Below are 19,641 nucleotides of genomic sequence, written 5' to 3' on the forward strand. Positions count from 1 at the left end.
TGATGGTAAGACAGCTTGTGTGCCTGAGGCCGCTCCCCCTTTAAGGAAAAGGCATTCTCAGATTCGGAAAGTTCTCCCTAGACCTTCCTGAATCTGCCTTATTTCACTTGCCCTGTATTTTTATCCCCAACAAAGGACGCTGATTTTAGCCTAGAGCAAGCTAGAAAAAGCTGGTAGAAATGGTTTCTGTCTATGTTGGCATCTTTCCATTGAATCTGGTGCTTCTGAACACCTCTGTGAAACCTGTCACAGGCCGCTTCCAGAGTGGAAAGCCAACAGTTCCCAGCAGGGCATTGACCTCCATGGGTAACCAGGTGCCCTCCTCCTCAACAGCCCAAGGCAACTTTGAGAATTCCCTTATCCGGTGAGCATGTGTCAGCATTGATCCAAGTCTGTTCAGTTCCTTACCCCTGTTAATCTATGAGAGCCATAGGAGTTTGGGCTTGTGCTTTCTCCCTTCTGAAGAGGATGAGACTGAGGCACAGGGTGGGGTAGGAAACCTACCCAAGCTGACAGAGCAAAGCAGCAAAGTCTAGCCTGGGCTGAACGGCTCCAGAGCACCTGCTCTTAGACCCGACTGCTCTGCCTTCCACACACTGTCCATTTTATCCTCACGATAATCCTAAGGTAGAAAAGAGCCCTGGGATCACCGTAAGTTATTCCTGCCCAGCCTGGCTTCTGGCCGTGAGAAGTAGCTTTGGTGTCTTTGGGACCTCCGGTCCAGCTCCCGGGCAGAGGGAGGAAGAGACTGTCTAGTCCCAGACCCCTGGGCCAGCTAGTGTGACAGAATGGAGTGTTTCCCTGTGCTTTCTTAGGCTGCCTGACAGACACGCTATCTCCAGCGAGGTCCTTCTGTTGTCTGTTGGCTCAGGAGTCCCAGCACTGTCCCTTCAAGTGGTGCTGGGTGATTTCCCAACAAGCGGTGCATGAGGAAGCGTCCAGAGGAGGGCTTTTGTGTGGTTGATGGTTTTCTGTGCCCCAGTTCCACTTCCCTGGGTTTGAGAAGGACGCCCTTTGTCAGCATGCCATCTTTCCCTCGCTTACAATTCTGTTTGGTGAAAGCAGAATAGCATTACAGAGCTCTGTTCATTAACCGACCTTCTCTCCTAGTAAAGCAAGTTCTTGTTTTAAATAGGAAATATTTCATTTGCCTTCCTCTGGCCAGGGTCCACTGGTCCAGATGTTTAGAGTAGGGCGGTCCTTAAGGACAAAACCACAAACTTACAGCCACAGAATGAGGGCCGGAGCTCCAGCAGATGCTTATGTACTAAGGGTCACAGAAGGCTAAGCTTCACCGGATCCAGGATCTTTGTGCACCGCCTCCCCCCCACCCCCCCACCCCCCCACCCCCGGCCATGGCATGTCTCAAAGTTTTCTCTGTTATTTATGTATTTACTATGTATTCATTCATTTTATGTCATATATGTTTATGATACATAATGCAGTCTTTTAGAATGTGTATATATTGTGAAATAATTAAATCAGGCTGATGGCTATAAACCTATTACATCATACACCTATTGGTGTATGTGTGTGTGTGTTGAGAATGCTTAAGCTCTACTTTTTAAGCAGTTTATAAATATCAACATAATATTATCAACTGTACTCACCCTGCTGAGCAGTAAATTCCCCTGGTCTAACTGGGACTCTGCACTTTGCCCAGCAGCTGCTGGTTCACCCCCATCTACCAACAGCCTCTGGTAACCATCATTCTCCTCTCTGCTTCTGTGCGTTCACATTTTTTTAGATTATGCTTATCCTGAGATCATGCAGTATTTTGTTTTGCTGAGCCAGGCCTCTTTTACTTGATGTAAAGTCCATTGGGTTCTTTTCGTGTTTTAATAGAATTTTAGCATCTTTTCTCTTCCCTCTCATTTCCCGTGCCCTAGCACTAGTAGATTTACTTAGTAATTGGAAGGATCCCAGAGATTTATCCAAGCCTTTATACAATGGAATGGGTCCTGGCTTGTTTGGCTGTGGCTGAGGTACATCAGCAGATGTAGGCACCTGGCCCAGCAGGCAAAGGAGATAAAATGCTGCTTCACGGGCAGCTGGAAGAGCTCATAGGCTGACGGGCTGTGCCAGGCTCCTAGCCTCCTCTCCCATCTGTCATTCTCACTGCTGCATCTCAGATGGGACAGGACATGGGAGTCAGGGAACTGGGTTAACCTGGAGCCTTTCATAAAGAGAGGTCGTCTCCTGGGGCTCAGTGCTGTTCCCTTAACCCCAGAGATGCATTCCAAGATGCACAGGGGTATGTGAGACCGCAGATAGGAGAGAACCCTGTGGTTGGTGCCTTTTCCATCTTGAACTAAGAACTATCCTCACCAGGACATAGCTTTTATAGTCAGGTGTGACGGCAAAACTCACAGTTTTCTTTTCCTTCTTCACAGTTTCATTGATAGAAGATTCATTTTTTCTGTGGCCCTTGGGACCTCATGATATGATATTTTTCTTTGCTTCCTGAAAACTTTGACCAACTCACTTTAAACAAATACTTGGTGACTTCTCCATGGAACATCTAAATTGCCAAAATTACTGGCTTTCACTTTAGGGTCCTTATTAAGGAAAAGAAGGGTGCATATGGACAGTGCATATGGTCCCAAGATGGCTGCTCAGGTTACTCCTGCTCATTAGCTGACTGGATTGAGAGATATCTAGAAGACTGATTTATTTTCTTTCTTTCTTTCTTTTCTTTTCTTTCTTTCTTTTTTTTTTTTGCTGCTGCTGTATACAGATGCATGTGTATTCACAAGCATGTGGAGGCCAGGGACAACAGCGGGTGTCTATCATTCCTTGGGTGCCATCCACCTTGTCTATGGGGCAGGGTTTCTCATGGCCTGGAGTTTGTCTTATAGGCTAAGCTTGTTCAGCAAGCTCGCGGAATCCGCCTGGCTCGAGCTCCCCAGTACTGGGGTCGTAATAAGCACACGCACCTCACCCAGATGGCTTACTTATTTTGTCCACAGGTTCTGGGTGTTGTACACAGGTCCTCAGGCTTGCAGGGCAAGCCTTTCACTTATTGAGCTGTCATTTCAGCACCATACTGCCCCTAAAAGATGTCACCCTTTCCAGGTACCTCCCAAGAACTCCAAATTCATCCTTCCTCAGAATTCCTGTAGCACGTCATTCATATGTGTATAATATGAATCAGAATGCACACACTTCATTCTAATCTTATAGAAGACAGTCACTATATTGTGATTATGGTCTATACAGGATCAGTTCGTTCAACAAACCTGCTCTCAGATATAGCCTACCTACTTGGTTCTGGAAAGGTAAAAAGAAGCCAGATGCTGTGTAAAATTGATGCCTTCAAGGAGGTCATAATCAAGCAGGAAACGCAATCACCTTAATAATCATAATGTGAGTTGCTAATAATGGTAATTAAAGGAAGCGATCCATAATAACCTAACCCATTTTCATGTCAGGGTAGATGGTATCCCATTTTAAAGGCGAAGAAAGGAAAAGTTGTATGTCCAAGGTCATAGTCCTAACCAGTGGTGAGCTAAAATTTGAACCCAAATCTGTTTTAAAAAAATGAAGTAAAAAAATCCAGCTTCCCTTACAGTCTCAGGGCTGTGAAACAAGCCTCCAAAGGCTATGAATAGAGAAAAACCATGCAAGTAATGGAAAAGGTGCTGATCTGGTTTCTCCCACAGGACAGGCCTTTCTAAAGGTGACATGTGAATTAAGCAGAGAGTAGATTTACTAAAGGCAGACATCTAAAGCCAGGGCATTGAGGAAGAAGCAGTCTGATAGCTTGGAAATCTGAGGAACTTCTGTCACATGGCATATCAAGGGAGAAGTAGCAGGCAGGAAGCAGATTATGAGGAGCCTTGTAGACTCCCTGTTTGGCCAGCTCTAACAGTTCCCATTGCCATTGGAACACCTACCTCAGTTTCCTCCTCCAAGATCCATACTCAAGGACAGTGTTGGAATCTTAGGGTTTTCCAGAAGCCAGAATTGGGTCTCAGTCATTAGTCTGGTCAGAGCCTGGAAAGCTTCAGTGGGATCCCCGTGAATCAGAGTCCTGGGTATTCCACAGCCAGCACCTGTCTCTCAGGTTGTTTGACATCTGTGTCTCTCCATGCTACTTCCATCTTTTTTTTTTTCCAGAGAAGACTTAGGAATATGAGTGTTTGTTGAATTTCTGCTGACAATGCCTGTGATGTCCTTCCTTCATTCCTCCTCTTCCTCCTCTTCTTACTTTTTCTTTTCCCCCCCTCTCTTTATATCTATCTATCTGTCTATCTATCTATCTATCTATCTATCTATCTATCTATCTATCTATCTATCTATCTATCTATCTCATTTTGTTATTTGGGGAGAGGGTCGTAGAAAGTATCCCAGGATCTTTTTAACTCACCACCCTTTTGCTTCAGCCTCCCTAGTAATGGGGATTACAGGTACATGCCCTCCCACTCGGCCTTCATATTCATTCTTGACTAAATAACTCACAGGCCTCCTCAATCTCCTTCTTGAATATTATTGAATATTGAATGGATATCAACATTCCTTTTCATGTTCTTAGCAATCTGTCTTCATGGGCTCTTTTGTTTGAAGAATAAACTGAATGGTTTTTCTAACAGAGTTAAGGAATTTGTGAGGTAGCCTGGAAATGTTAACCACATACATGATCTGTATGTGCTTTGTGGAGGATGTTAAACAGATGAATGGATGGATGAGGGAAGTAGCAAACAGGGAAGACAGCTGAGGTCTGGGTAGAAGCACAGTACTAAGAAGAAGACAATGGGACTAGCACTTGGGTCCTTCCATGTGGGCTGGACTGTTGGAGTCAGTTTGGATGCCTGGATTTCCTTACCCACCAGAGGCTACTCAGGGGACTTACCCTAAGAAACGAATTGTTTTATCTGTAAAAACAAAACAAAGACATTCTATTATTAAAGACAGCCTTCTTTTATTAATAACCCCTACAGCCTTTTCTGCTTGAATGAATACTATGTAAAATCTTATTATGTTCCCCTTTGCTACAAGAATCCACTTCTTTAGCAGTCATTATTTACAAAGACTTGCAAATGAAGATGGTATATTTTCAAGGAAGGATTACAACCTCAGCATCAGGGATGTGGAGTTCACTGACTGTTTATTTGTCTTCATGCCCAGGGTGATGAAATCCTTCCTTCCTTCATGTAACGGTCTTAAGTAGGCAAATGTACTTAAAACAAATCATGTAACAGGTTAGGAAACCCAACTGCCTTTCCGAAGCAATGAAACTAACATGGTATGTACCTGAAGGTATCAGAGACCTGGTGGGGGGATGGGTACTAGCACAGTCTGCTTCCTAAACATGTCCTTTATCAAGTGAGAAACATGGTTAAGGTTTAGAAGTTAGCTAGTGAGGAATCCAGTTATTTGAAAATGGTGGTTTAGCCTGAGGTATGATGTAAGCCATTTTTAAAGACAGTGTCTGTGGTGGGTTGTTGTTACTGTGACACATCCCAATGAAAATCACCTGACAGGCATCCTGATTTCCTCTGCCTTGAGGTTTCAGATGCCTCATGGTCAGTGGTACTATTGTCTTGGGCTGGTGGTGAGGCAGAGCATCATTGGGGAAGTCTGGTGGAGAAGAACTGCTCACTTCATGGTGACTAGGAAGCACAGAGAGGCAGGTAGGGATGGGAATGAAGTCTGTCTTCACACCATGCCCCTAGTGACCTATTTCCTCCAATGGAGCCCCACATACACAAAATCCATGAATGAGGCCAGAGCTTTCAGGATCCAGGATTCCCTAAGGCCTATCTGTTGTCAACCAAACCTTTCAACATGCACCTTTGTAGACATTTTGTATCTAAACTCTAATATTGGCTATAACTTTTTCCTTTTCCCATGAGAAGACAGGTTCTCTCCTGTCTATAAGAAATTCCAGACGGTCTCCCCGTACCTATCAAATGTGCAACTCCAGTTCATTCTTGAAGTTGAACTGTGTCAGAGACGAATGGGAGCAATAATTTTAACAAGAGCTTGGTCAGGATTCCCGGAACTATGGGCAAAACCGTGCTCCATGCAGGCTGGGAGTGAAGACTGAGCATCGACTACTTTTCAATCTTGGCCAAGAACCAAGGTTACAAGATCGTAATGGGTAGAGATGAGGTATATTCTTCATGGTTCTCACTTTACTGTGACAGCTGTAAGGACAGAAGGTTTAGCTTTTGAGGAAAGGAAGAGAGTTTATGTGAAGAGAAAGCCATGCTTTGTAAGGCATTTACGGAAGGGAATGACATCTAGGTCACATGCCCAGGGTTCCTGGGACTTGTGAGGATGAGTACACTGCACTGTAGTTAGCCAAAAAAAGAAAGCTTCATTCTCATTGGTAGATGAGTTTTAGTTCACACAAAGGACAAAAGGAAGGTTTCCGCAAAGAGGGTGAAAATATTGGTGTTGCCTGCAGGTATCAACTTGAACTTTGGACAGTCAGCACTGGTGAGTGGTGGTGATTCATGAGGTTCTGGGAAGAGCGGTAGGGAAGAAATAACACATCTCAATCCTTGAACAACATCTCACCAGCCCTCAAATACCCCTTAATGATAAAAACTGATTCAAGTTGTGTAACTAACTCCATCGAGTCAGAGAAGGCTGTTTCTTCTTTGGAACTCATGACTAATAGCGTTCTTCGTGTTGATGAAGCTTCAGAACACTCAAAATTAGTGGAAGAAGATGAATGTATTTGAATCTTCAAATGGATTTGAAGATTTCCTTGATAAAGTGGAGGGTGACTGCTCTGTCATCAGGAGATGGAAGTATATGTCTCATTATAATGCTAATTGAGAGGGCTAGAGAGATGACTCAGCAATTAAGATCATGAATTATCCGTGGGAGGACTGGGGTTTGATTTCCAGTGCCCACAACCAGCTGTAATTCCAGTTCAAGAGTGTCTGATGCCCTCTTCTGACCTCTGTGGGCACAAGAACCCCAAGCAGTGTACAGGCATACATGCAGGTAAAACACCTATTCACCTAAAATAAAATAAAATTTAAAATGTTGGGTTTATAACTGGGTTATTTTGAACATAATGATATGTCTTACCCTGATTTAATGCACTGATAACTTCATATTGATTCTGAGTACCTTCTGATGTATCTATGTATTTCAGAGGTCTCTGGGATAAAAATCCCATACAAATTTAAATGAAACTATGACAATTTTAAACATATAGAAAGGACACCCAAACAAAAAATTTCCCAACCTTCACCTGTTTCCAAGTAGCTTAAGAAAAGATAGCGGGCTGAAGGTTTTCCAGTGCCCGTTCCTGTGTGGGGAACGCTTTGATTCATTCCTTCCCTATTGTTTGTACTTGAAAATGCCTTATCATCAGTTCTCAAAAGTTTTCAAGTTGGTAGGAACAGTGAGCAAGTGAAACAGCTCCTAGAACAAATTCAGCATCTTTTAATGTGAGACTACATTGCCAGGCATACTTCCCAGGCATCATTTATCTTGCAGGAACTGAAGCTTTTTTGATGCCATTGACCATTAAATGAGTTTGGGACAAAGCAGGAGGGCAGCTTTTTCCTATAACTTTAGCCTTGCCATTGGCTCCAGAAAAAGAAATGCACATTTTTTTTCAAGTATTGATTTCTGTGCAAATGAATCTTCAGTTCAAATCAGGAATGTGAGCATTTTTCTCACCATAAGTTGGAACTGAAACATTAGTGTCTATAAAATCCAAAAGAGTCATCTCTAGCTAGTTCTCCATAATGGGCATTTTAAAATCCCTCTGTACTTTCAAGTTTACCTGGTCAAGCTTAAAGCTGTACTGTGTTAAACAAACATTAGTTACATAGGGAAATTTAAGGTGGTAGGAAGACCCTTTAGGAAGACTCTTGGATTATAGCTCTTGGTTGCAAGGGAAAGGAAATACATCTCAATCTTAAACTAACCTGGACAACAGGCATCTCTTGCCTAGAAAGTGAAGGTCTACATTATAAGGGAAGAGTTAAGAATTGTCCCAGACTCAAACTCTGAACATCACTGGAGTTCTTCCTACTTTCTCCTCATCTCTCTAAGCCAGCCAGCCAGCTTCTTTGTCCTCTTTCAAGTGGAGAGGAGTGTAGCATTCACAGATTTCTAGGCTGTATATGTTAGTCTCTTACTCCAGAGAGGGCTGTTGTCTTTTCTAAAGGAAAACTATGCAAGAACACTAATTGGCCTGGTTGGCTCACATGTCCAGTGCTGAATCCAGCAACAGTTGCCAGTAGTGTGGGTCACATGTGCTTAACTGTGTTCTCCAGTGACAGCATGTGATTGAAGTTAGTGTAAAGCCATTCCAGTAAGAAGTGGGAGTTCCTAGAACTGGCTGTGGATGCCCCTCAAACTGTCATCATTGCTTTAGCTAATTTTTTTTAATGTGGAAAAGATCACATGGAAAGGTAGTATCTCTGCTTTCTTGCAGAAATATTCATTCTAGACTAAAGTATTATTCAGATGCCATATTATACATCAAAGTGGAAATGAGTAGGAATTTGATGTCCCAGTTTCCAGACATTTTTTCTTCAGATCACAGCACATTGGTTCCTTTTGAAAACCAATTCCCCACTACTCTGATATTGATGGATTTCACACTATGCTCTTTTTCCAGGGATAAAGGTCCTCTCTGATTGGAGTACCAAGTTGCCCTAACCAGTTAGGGATCCAAGGATGTACCTACCTTCCTGCTTTGTTAAGGCTCTGAGACAGTTGGGCTAGAGGCTCCCAGAGAATGCTGTTGCAGCAGCCACACTTGGGAAGAACCAGAGTGAGAATAAAGGTGAAAGGAGGCTCGCAGCAGAGGGGTGACATTGAAATTCTTGAAAGCAAGGTTATCAGACTGGTTCTATCTGGGCCCCAACAGTTAAGAACACAGGACAGTTCTTGGGCCCCTTCTCAGCTGTGGTTACAGCCTGCTGGATTTCGATAGCTGAACTTCCAACCAATGTGAAAGAGATCTCAAATTCAAATTCCTAGTTTGCTCATTTGCTCTGTTTCCTGCTTAACAAATCACAATACATGAGCCATAATAGTTACTGCTCATGGTCAGTGGGTCAGGAATCAGAAAGGGCTTAGTCTGTTCTAAGATCCTCTGCTTAGATGTAATCAGATGGTGCTCAAGCTGGGCCAGGGGGCAGAGTGGTGCTGGAGCATTGGGACTGGCTGGGAGTCTCTTCCCATGAGTCTCAGCAGTCCTGATTGGCTATTATGTTTTCTTTGCATCATGCCACCCTCATCACTAAGACTGACTTCAGATGTCACAGGGTTCTCGCATGACAATCTCAGCATACTGCATATAAGTGGCATTGCCTTCTATGACCTACCTCACAAAGGATGTCATTTCTACACCCTCTGATCAACTGATTAAGGTTAGCTCAGACTCAAGGGCAGAAGATGTAGGATCTACTTCACAATAGAGACATGTCCAAGAAATCTTAAGCACATTTAAAAGTCACCATCTAATCTGAGCAATTCCCAAACACAAGGAAGTTGTTACCTTTAGTCTGAATATTATATTTAAGTGACTCAGGCCAGTAAGTGCATGCTTTTAGTTTATACATACAGCTGTTGGAATTAACTCTTCTGGATAATTACATCATCATCATCAATTCTGTGTATCACCTTCTGTACATATTAACAATTAAATCAAGACCTATCATGACTTTTCAGAACTCCATTTTGTATTTGCACTAGGCATCTCAAATTGAAATGAATAGCTTCTGAATGCTTTTCACTTTGCTTCGGTTCTGTACTGCTCGGTTGCCTGTGTTCTGGCTTGGCACTGAGCTCTTGTTCTGTAGCACTTGGGTTTTTAGTCAAGGTAACTTACAGAAGTCCCTGATTTTTTTCTGCTGACTGCTCTAAAGAGTGGGAGGATCTTATTTGTGAACTCTATATAAAACAGAGATGAGGGAGCATAGATTTGTGAAACTTGACCTGGGTTAGGGCTCTATCCCTTTATATCTGTGACTGGTGTGGAAATTCTCCTTTATATTGTCTGGCACCGTTCATACCGAATGCAGCTCTTCTCAACTGTCTTCCCAGTAGAGAATGTCTGATAGATCTCCAAGTACTTGTGTTTCCCCCTATTCCAGAATGTAGCAAGTAATCTATTGGAATAAAATCAGCAGCAGCTGAGTAACTCATGCAAAGGTAATTTAGACCACAAATTAAATCTGTCAGAGTCGTATTAGATTTGCAAAAGCTCATAAATAACAAATGAAAGGTCACAGAGCTGTGAAAATGAGTGTGTACTTCTTCATAAAGTGCTGCATTCAGGGATGGGGACCGCAGTGCATATTCAAATGGCAGCATCATAAAATGGAGACACAATGTCTTTTATAAATGTCTAGAATAGTCCAAAGGCACAGTGGACTCAAAAGTGTCCAGAGTCCTAGAAAAGACCCTTCATATTAATATCTGAGCATTGGTGTCGTTAGGGGATTAAAGTGCCATCTGGTCCTAAGAATCTACAGCCCCCCTCTGCAGAGTCTGCATTTCAGTCACTGTTAGACTAATGATAAATGCTTGTCAAGTGTCTTTCACTTTTCCGTTCCTAGAAAATAGTAATAGTCTTTATGATTGATGCAGGAATGTCAGCATTAGGGCTGTTAATATCTGGTCCAGCCCATCCTGTTTTCCTCATGAAAAGGAAAGTGGAAAATATAGCTTTGACCACTACAAAGTAGACCAATTCTTTTACCGTGACTTGTATACAGATCTTTCTCGTGCGGAACTGAACTTGACTTTTACAAGGGAACAAAGTCTGTATTTGTAAAAAGCAATGTATACATTTCATCACAATTAATTTTTTTGTATATTAAAAGATTCTATCAAGAAAGTGAAAAAAAATGCGGAGTGTGGCAGCTTCTGCCTTTAGCATTTGAGCAGAATCTGGTGGATCTCTGTGAGAAGCCAGCCTGGTCTACTGAGGGAGTTCCAGGCTAGCCAAGGCTACATAATAAAACCCTGTTTGTTTGTTTGTTTAAGAAAGTAGAAAAATATATAAAGAATGTGAGAAAATATTTGATAATCATATATTGCACTTGAAAATATCTAGAATCCAGAAATAAGAACTCTCACAGCTTGACAATAAAGAATCAGCAGTCCAGTTCAAAATTGGGTAAATGATTTGAATAGACATTAGCTCCAAAGAAGATATTCAAATGAAAGATAAACACATGAAAACATGTTCAACCTCCTGGCTTACTTGAAAATGCAAACAAATGCAAGAAAATTATAGTAGACAATAAAAAGCAGTGAGACACAGTTCACCTGTACTAGGTAGACTACAGTTTGTTTGTTTTAAGAAAGAGAAGAATAAGGGCCGGTGAGGATGTAGAGAAAGTGGAAACTGGAGATGTAAGATGGCACAACTAGAATGAGACATTGACAGTTCTCCTCAGAGATAAACCTTGAGACCAAGTCCTGAGCAAATACTTAATAAACATGAATATGTATGCTTGATCTCCAGAAATATACATGGATATTAATAATAACATTATTTATAATATCCAAACCTTTCAAATAGACATCATCTGATGAATAAACGTACGTACTATATTCATACAATAAAACATTCAGCCATAAAAGGAATATTATGAATACTAAAATATAGATAAACCTTGAAAACATTATGACAGCCTGAGGGAATAGAACACAAAAGGCCATAGACTATATCATTCCACTCACAGGAAATCCATAGAGATGCAAGTTGAATTAGTGGTTGTCGGAATACAGGGGGAGAAGGAATTGGGGATGACTGCTAATGGGTATAGGGCTTTTAAATGGAACGAAAGAAATGTTCTAAACTAGCTAATGATGATTTTTCAATGTTAAGAATTATACCAAAGATTACTGAATTATAAACTTTATGATATATTAATTTCATCTCAGTGAAACCCTTAAAGAACCATTGTACATTAAAGTGAAAATTTCCCTGTCAGGCATTTAAGACCAGTTTCAAGTTGTGACAGTGATACATTACATTTTTGAGTGTACAAAGTAATATTAAGCTTCCAGAACCTTCCATAGCTTTGGTGTCTCTCTCTTTAGCCTTTTTCCTAATCATTCCTAAGCCTAGGAAAGACCTCATTTCCCTAAGCAGGATCAGTGTCACCAACTGTTGGGAGAATTAAGGTTCAACTACTTAAGAATTCAGGAGTTTTCCATTGAATACCTAAAAATTCATGGCTAAAAAAGGATTGGAACTCTACACATTTGGGAGCTTTTCATGAACAAATTGGGTCAAAGGAATGCAGCTTGCCCTTTCCTGTGTAAAACGGTGGATCTTGTTATATTTGGGGCAAGTGTATCCTAAGGACCATGTACTGAAGGCTTGATTGACAGCCTGTGGCAGGACTGGAGGTGACGGAGACTTTGGAATTGGGGTCTAGTGGAAGCAAGTTAAGTCACTGTTTTGATGAAGATTTGTGACCCTCCTCCACCACCTTTCCTGGCTGCATTGGAGTAAGTAGCTTTTCTCCATGCTCTCCCCAGCATGATGTTCCGTCTTCCGGTGGAGCCTCAAACAACTGTCAGCTGACCATGGGTTGAGACCTCTGAAATCACAAGTAAGCCTTCTCCATGTGAACTACTTATCTCATGGTCGCTGTTACAGCAATGGCAGCGTGAATAACAACCTCTGTGCCGAGCAGAAAGTTGCTTTAACTTCATCTGTGATGATCCACCATGAAGAGTGTGGGTCCACCCCCAGGACAGGTGTGGAGGAAAGAGAATGAGGGGTGTGCTTATTGCTTCATTGACACCTTGTGTATAAGCCAAGTCTAGTGAAAGCAATGTGCAAACATGGTGATATGCAGCACAGACCATTATTATAGGGAGAGTTTGTAAGGGTGGCTTCCAGATGTCTGCTTCATTGGTGGGCTGTCAGAAAAGCGCCAGGGCTTCTTGAGCGCCAGCCACACTGTGGTGGATACCTGTTCTAGCTATAACCTTGAAGCACCGCCCCGAGAGATGTAGCAGATAACTGTCCTACCTACCTATGACCTTGAAGTATCTGCCTCTGGGGCGTGGCTCGGGCCTACCCTTAAGACCCGAGACACACGTACACCGCCCAGCTCTTCTCTCCGTCATGGACTTGGATGCTGAGATGGACCGAGGTAGAAGAATAGCGTTGGACTGTACCTTGGACTTCCAGAACCTTACCATAAATCTCCCAGGCTCTAGTGAGTCTTCCTCCCTAATAAATTCCTTTACCCTTTAAGCAGACTCTGTGGATTTCTCGTAATACCACACCTCTTCTTCCCTCCTGGCTTTGTGCCAGCCTTGGTGACCATGGGGCAGAGGAGGAGGAGGAAGAAACAGATGGGTCCTTATTTGTCTTAGTCACTTTGAGATGTTACAAAGTTTTTTGGTTTTTTTTTCTGATTTAGGGAATGTGAACTGAACGTTGAACAAAGTAAATCTTACTGTATTTACTTTTAATTTACAAAACACACTGATTCTGAGTAAAACATATACTAGGAAAAACACTAGGAAATACCACATGACATTTTACTGTGTAGCATTTGTAGTCTTGATAAGCATTTGAGGTGGGAACTAAGCCCCTTTAGTAAGTGAGGAAATGGAGGCATAGCATGGTTAAGTAACTAGACTCAAGACTTGTTTTCAAACCTAGTCGACAACTCAATCCCTGTACATGTTACTCACACATTTTCAACACAGCCTTCGAACTGGAGACTCGGGCTGAGGTGGGGGAGGGGGTGCTGAGGAAGCTGCAGTGGCGTTCCATTTAGATGCCACTCTTGCATAATGCTTGCTGCAACAACTTCAAAGAAACCTTTAGGGAGCAACTGGAAGGCAAATCCTAGGAAAGACATGCCACTGGCAGTGTTTGACACATGGGAAGCACTGACATTGACCTTGAGTTGAACATTGAAGAATTCAGGTTGTAAACTAGTTGGTATTTCATGTGAAATCACAGCAAATCATTCAGATAGCTTTTCTTGCTCTCCCTTCTATGAGCAAAACCAGTGTGGGAAGTTTTCACCTGGGTATTTTAGTTATATGAGCTGAAAGACAAAGCTTCAAATCCCTCATAAGGCCGTTGTGTAATCTTGAGCAAGTTGGCCTTTGAGCTTAGCTTTCTCATCTACAAGACAAGAAAAGCCATGCACTCTGTGTGTGTGTGTGTGTGTGTGTGTGTGTGTGTGTGTGTGTGTGTCTGTGTCTGTGTCTGTGTCTTTCTGTGTCTATGTGTGTGTGTCTGTGTCTATGTGTGTCTGTGTCTGTGTGTCTTTCTGTTTGTACTAAACACACAAAGGGCTGGGTAGATAGCTCAGTCAGTAAAGAGCTTGCCTGAGGATCTAGGTTCAATTTGTAATCCCAGCACTGGGGAGGGAGAGGTAGGTCAGTCACTGGGGCTCACCTGTCAGACACCTTAAGGCTAGTTAGCAAGTTTGAGGCCAGTGAGAGACTATGTATCAAAATAAAGAAGGTGAACCACTCTTGGTAAATGACACCCAAGGTTATCCTTGGGTACCTGCACCCACATGCACACACCTGAACACATACACATATGTGTGCATGTATGCACACAAAAAAAATCATATAAATATGTCACTAAACATGGAACAAACAGCAGATGATATGAGTCACAGACAATTTACAGTGTGCTCTGAGAAGTCCCCGAGCTTGTAAAATAGGACATGAGAGAGCCGTGGCCCTTCTGATCTGTTTCCAGGGCTTGGTGAAAAGCAGGACTCGGCAGGTGTGTGAGCTGGAGCCAGGCAAATGTTCAAAGCCTGTGGGTGATATTGGTGTTCAAGGAGACTTGTGTAGACAAAATGGATAAGCAAGGACTTAGAACAAACTGTGCATACCTTTTTTCACTTCATGTTAGATGTCCTGTTCTGTGGCCATTTGACTTTTTAATGTGTGTGTGTGTGTGTGTGTGTGTGTGTGTGTGTGTGTGTGTGTGTGTGTGTGTATGGCTATTGATTAAGCCATATTAAGTTGTTACTATGGGACCCTGCTTTTAATTCTAATCTCTGATAGTCGTTCAAAATCAAGAAAGCAAATTTAAAGGTTTTGATGACAAACACAAAGGTAGGTTTGCGCCTATTTTCTGCATCTTTCTATGGGGCATACTGTGAGGCAAAATGATTTTTATAGGAGCTGTTTTGTGTTCCTCTAGCGGCTGTAATTGCTACAAACGGGGTGGCTTCAAACAACAGGTTTTTAACCCTTTCCGTTCTGGAGGTCAGCAGTCCAGCACAAGTCACTAGGCTGAAGTTAAGATGTCAGGGTGACTGCTTCTTTCTTAGGGCTTTGGGAGAGGGTACGGGATTTCTGTCCTTTGCAGCCTCTAGAATTTGGAGCGTTTCTTAGCCTGCGGCCTCCCCTCACACCACATCAACTTCTTGTACTTACTGTCTCCTCGCCTCTTCCTGCCTCCCCTTCCTCTCTCTGGCAGGGACTCTGGAGATGATATGGGCTCACCTGGATAAAACCATTGTATCGCCCCACCTCAGGAATCTTAAGTTAATCACATTCAAGTTCCTTTTCACCCTCACAGATTTCTGGGGATTATGACGTGGACATCTCGGGAGAGGGGACAACATTCAGCCTGTCCCTCGTGTTACCTGTTTGTGATTTTGTGCTTTGAAAGCTCACTTTTCAATGCGGGAGGTTAGAGGAATTTCAAAGGGATGCTCGTCAGAGTTCTGGAGGATGTTTAGTGGGTTGCAGGAACAATGAGGAGAAACTGCGGGGCAGCTCCGCTTCAATTCTATTACTGAACTATTATCACTGCTTGTTTTGAAATTCATATTTAAAACATAGTCTCAAACCTGGGTTATTTGTCCCGTCACAGGAAGGTACTACCGAGTTCTGCACTTAAACATCTGCAGACACCAATTAGATGGTAAGTAAGAGACTCCTTGCAGGGAGGAGAGGCACAGAAGACGAATCACAAAGCAGCTGTTACATACAGTCGCGGTGGACGAACAGGTTAGGGGTTAAAGTGATCCCACGTGGTATTGTAAGCCTTACATTCTTAACCCACATCCTTTTAACTTCATATTTTACGTTGAGTTTTCTGTGCCGTCAATTTTGCTATGGAGATCGGTTTCTTGATAGTGTGAAATGTTAAACATGACCTCAAGATACTTCCCACACCTGTCAGATTGTATTTGGGGTTACGTGGTAGAAGTGGCCATCGCTTCTGTGACTTCAGGTTAGTGTGACCTGGGTTTTAGTTTTCTTCTTAGCAGACATGATTTTGTTGTTGTCATTTATCTTCTATGGCAAAGCACAGGACAGACCAGCACACGCAACCATCAGAGGACAGGACACTGTCCCTGAGGCGTCAGAACAGTCTGAGGCAAATGTCTCATCTCACCACAGCAGTGGCCAAGGCTCCTCTGTGGCCAGGTGAACCCGAGGAAGTAATAACAGCCACAGGAAGTCCCTGACCAGAAGATCTCACGTCCCCCACAGTGCAGGAAGGCATTTGCATCTCTCTGTGGCACCCTGTATCACCATTTATAATTTTAAACAGTAGCTCTGTGGCATATCATGGGACAGGAAATATAATGTGAAAGAAACTTTGTACTATGGGCCAAAGTGTGATTCCCCCAGAATTTAAGTTAGTCTCATCACCAAATGCCTCAGAGTTCGGGTTCTGTTTAGAGACAGGGACCTTTAAGGAAGTAACTGGGATTAAGGTGAAGTCATTAACATGAAGCCCTAATTCAAAGGGACTGGTGTCCCCATGAGAAGACAAGGACACAGGAGTAAGAAGGGCATGAAGGCCACACAGGGAGGGTGGCCATCTGTGGCCAAGGAGAAAGGCCCCGGGAAGCACCAAAGCTGCAGACACCTTGACCCAGAACTTCCAGCCTCTGTACCTGAGAGAAAGTCAAGCTGGCTACCCTGTGGTAGCCCAGGCAAACTCAAAGGCTGGGCCTCTGTTTCTAGATCATGGTTTCTTTCTGGTCTTCTGCATTCATCTGTGAGTTCATGGTTGTGGTCCCAAACATAATGTTCCCGCCATTTTCATCTCTAATTGTCGAGGACACAGGTCGGGGTGGGCTGTGGTGTAGAAGTCTCCAGCATTCACTGCCCACCTGTCCCCCAGGTGCAGACTCGCCTTCCCTGCCCCACTCACCTGATTGTCTAGAAAGGGAGCTTTGTCACCTCCACTAGGATGAAGCTAGGCTGCTGGCTCAAGTCAGGGAAGGCCACCACTGACCCTTGTTTCACGTCTCCTTAACGTTGCTCAAACAAGTGCCCTCTACAGTGTTCATCGGTCATATTTATTAGCAGCCTGTTCTCATCCTGCATGCAAGTCCGCTTCAGGAGGCAAAGTGGGAGCAGTTAGTGAGCCCCAACTTGGCAAGGTTGCACCGTCAGTCCTTAGACGGCACTTTACTTTCCAAACAGCTTGCCAACTTAAAAAAAAAAAGAAGAAAAGAAAAAGAAAAGAAAAAAGTGACCATAGTGGGTATGGTAAAGCGCACCTTTAACTCCAGCATGCAGGAGGCAGAGGCAGGCAGATCTCTGAGTTTCAGACTAGCCTGATCTACATACAGAGCTAATCCCAGGATAGCCAGGGCTGCACAGAGAAATCCTGTAACCCTGTCTCCGAAAACAAGCAAAAAAATGAACATAAACACATTTGTAAATAAATTTAGCATTTGTAAATTTTTTTTTAATTTAAAAATTTTTTTTTTGAGACAGAGTTTCTCTGTGTAGCTTTGGTGCCTTTCCTAAAACTCACTCTAGCCCAGGCTAGCCTTGAACTCACAGAGATCCACCTGCCTCTGCTTCCTGAGTGGTGGGATTAAAGGAGTGCACCACCACTGCCCGGCTTGTAAAAAAAAAATAGCATTTGTAAATATTGATTTCAGTTAATAATTTCCACATTTCTTTCACTATGGTATAGTGCTGCTCACTGGTAGTTTCCTGTTCTCTCAGTTTGAAAACCTGCTTATATCTCATGAAGAGTTGGGTTGTTAGTATACTTTTTGTCACTCAGTTTGGATAAACATCACTTTATCGTATATCCTCATGTCTAAATGGGCCGTATTGCCTTTTCTCTATCGAATTTCTGATGTATATTTAGGGCTTTTTTTTTTTTCCACAAGGGAACTTAAAAATTTAAGTTGTTTAAAAAATCTTGTTGAATGTTTAAGTCTATAAACAGAGTGTCCAAATTGCAGGTTTTTAATTAGGTTGAAATAAGTAAATACCTAACTTCCACTCCTTTTAATGACCGAAAGAGACTATGGATTTGGAAAAGCAGAATGTGAGACCTGGACTTCCTAGAAAATTGAGATAGTGAGAGAGTCATTTGTAAAAGGAGCATTCCCTGCATTCTGAGTGAGCTGAACAGTCTACACAGGGCTTTACTGTTCTCTGTGTCTAGTGAACGAGAATTGGAAGAAAGGGCAGCAGATGACTGCTTAATGCGAACTAGCAACTCAATCCCATAATCATCGGTTTTTAGGTAGAATACAGCATCTGCTGGCATTTGAAATGCAGAACTGAAAGCCACGCTGTGAGTAGAAGCCAGTCCGGTCCTTACGTGCTTGACCTGCTCACTCCAGATGGGGTCATGGGAGTGGCAACCTTGTAGGGCTATTGGAATAAGCTGGTATTTTATTTTATTTTGCTTTTTTTTTTTTTTTTTTTTTTTTTGCAAACACCTTCAACAGTATTCACCAATAAATGTTGGTTTTGTTTAAGAGATTTTGTGCTGTTGAGATGGTTTGGGGTTTGGAAGATGTCAACTTGCCTATATTTCTTTTCCAAATCTGAGTCCCTCCTACAGTTCGGTATGGTGGCTAGGACTCAGAAAGGATGCTGTCTATTCCCTGGGCCTCACCATTATTGGGGAAAAGCTTCTGAGTTTTGCACCTGCCTTATTTTGTTGCTCTCTGGCACATGTCCCCTGGCCTCCTGGCAAAAATAGCTGGATTTCATTAAAATTCAATCTCTCTTGATACCATCTCTGCTGGATATTAGGAAGGATTGCTACCAGTAGGAGCAGCCTGATTAAGAATAGATTCAGGCTGGAATGTTCTGAGTGCTCTAAAATTACCATTTATAAGGTTTTGCCCCTTGGCACCTGTTTCCCTGGGACCAGTGTGCCATCCCTCCCCAGCTCAACTCACCGACCCGAGATCAGCCAGGCTGCCTGCTCCATCTCCTGTTGGATACTAAGATGAGTCTGTGCTCCTGTTTCAGGTGCAGGTCCTCTCCCATCGCCTCAAGTGCCCACTTTGAGGCCCTCTGTATGAGTGACAAGCCAGTCTGCCATGGAACCTAGCCCTGCCCTGGCCTGGCTCCTGCTGCTGAGCCTGCTGGCCGACTGTCTGAAAGCTGCTCAATCCCGAGACTTTACGGTGAAAGACATCATCTACCTCCACCCTTCAAGTAAGACCATTTTCTGTTTGTTCTCTTGGCTGAAAAAAAAAAAAAATTGCTTCATTTCTGGCCAGAAAGGAATTGAAGCATGTCCAGGGGAAAGCAGCCTGGATGCAGGGGAGACAGTGGATGATTTAGTTCAGGGTGCTGAAGTCAATAAAAGTTGACTTGAGTTTTACCCCTCCTTTCCACAGGATGTTGTTTTGTATCTTGGGTTAAATGATGAGGCTTGTTTTCTCTGTAACCTACACATCCCTCTGACTC

General features: G+C 43.0%; 1 protein-coding gene across 3 annotated transcripts in view; it reads left to right on the forward strand.

The window, feature by feature from the left end:
* The window catches only part of Lypd6 (LY6/PLAUR domain containing 6), a 129,965-nt gene that overhangs the window by 81,207 nt on the left and 29,117 nt on the right, over window positions 1–19,641 (forward strand). For 2 of the 3 annotated variants that reach the window (XM_052724761.1, XM_052724762.1), the window contains one exon: window positions 19,198–19,386. In XM_052724761.1, coding sequence (XP_052580721.1) covers window positions 19,269–19,386 — 118 coding nt within the window. In that variant the 5' untranslated portion in view covers window positions 19,198–19,268. Of the gene's footprint in view, window positions 1–12,483; window positions 12,558–19,197; window positions 19,387–19,641 lie in introns of all 3 variants that reach the window. The other variant, XM_052724764.1, reaches the window with a different exon arrangement.

The sequence above is a fragment of the Peromyscus californicus genome, unplaced genomic scaffold (assembly GCF_007827085.1).
Source record: "Peromyscus californicus insignis strain IS unplaced genomic scaffold, ASM782708v3 Scaffold_7__1_contigs__length_154581171, whole genome shotgun sequence".
Lineage (NCBI taxonomy): Eukaryota > Metazoa > Chordata > Mammalia > Rodentia > Cricetidae > Peromyscus > Peromyscus californicus.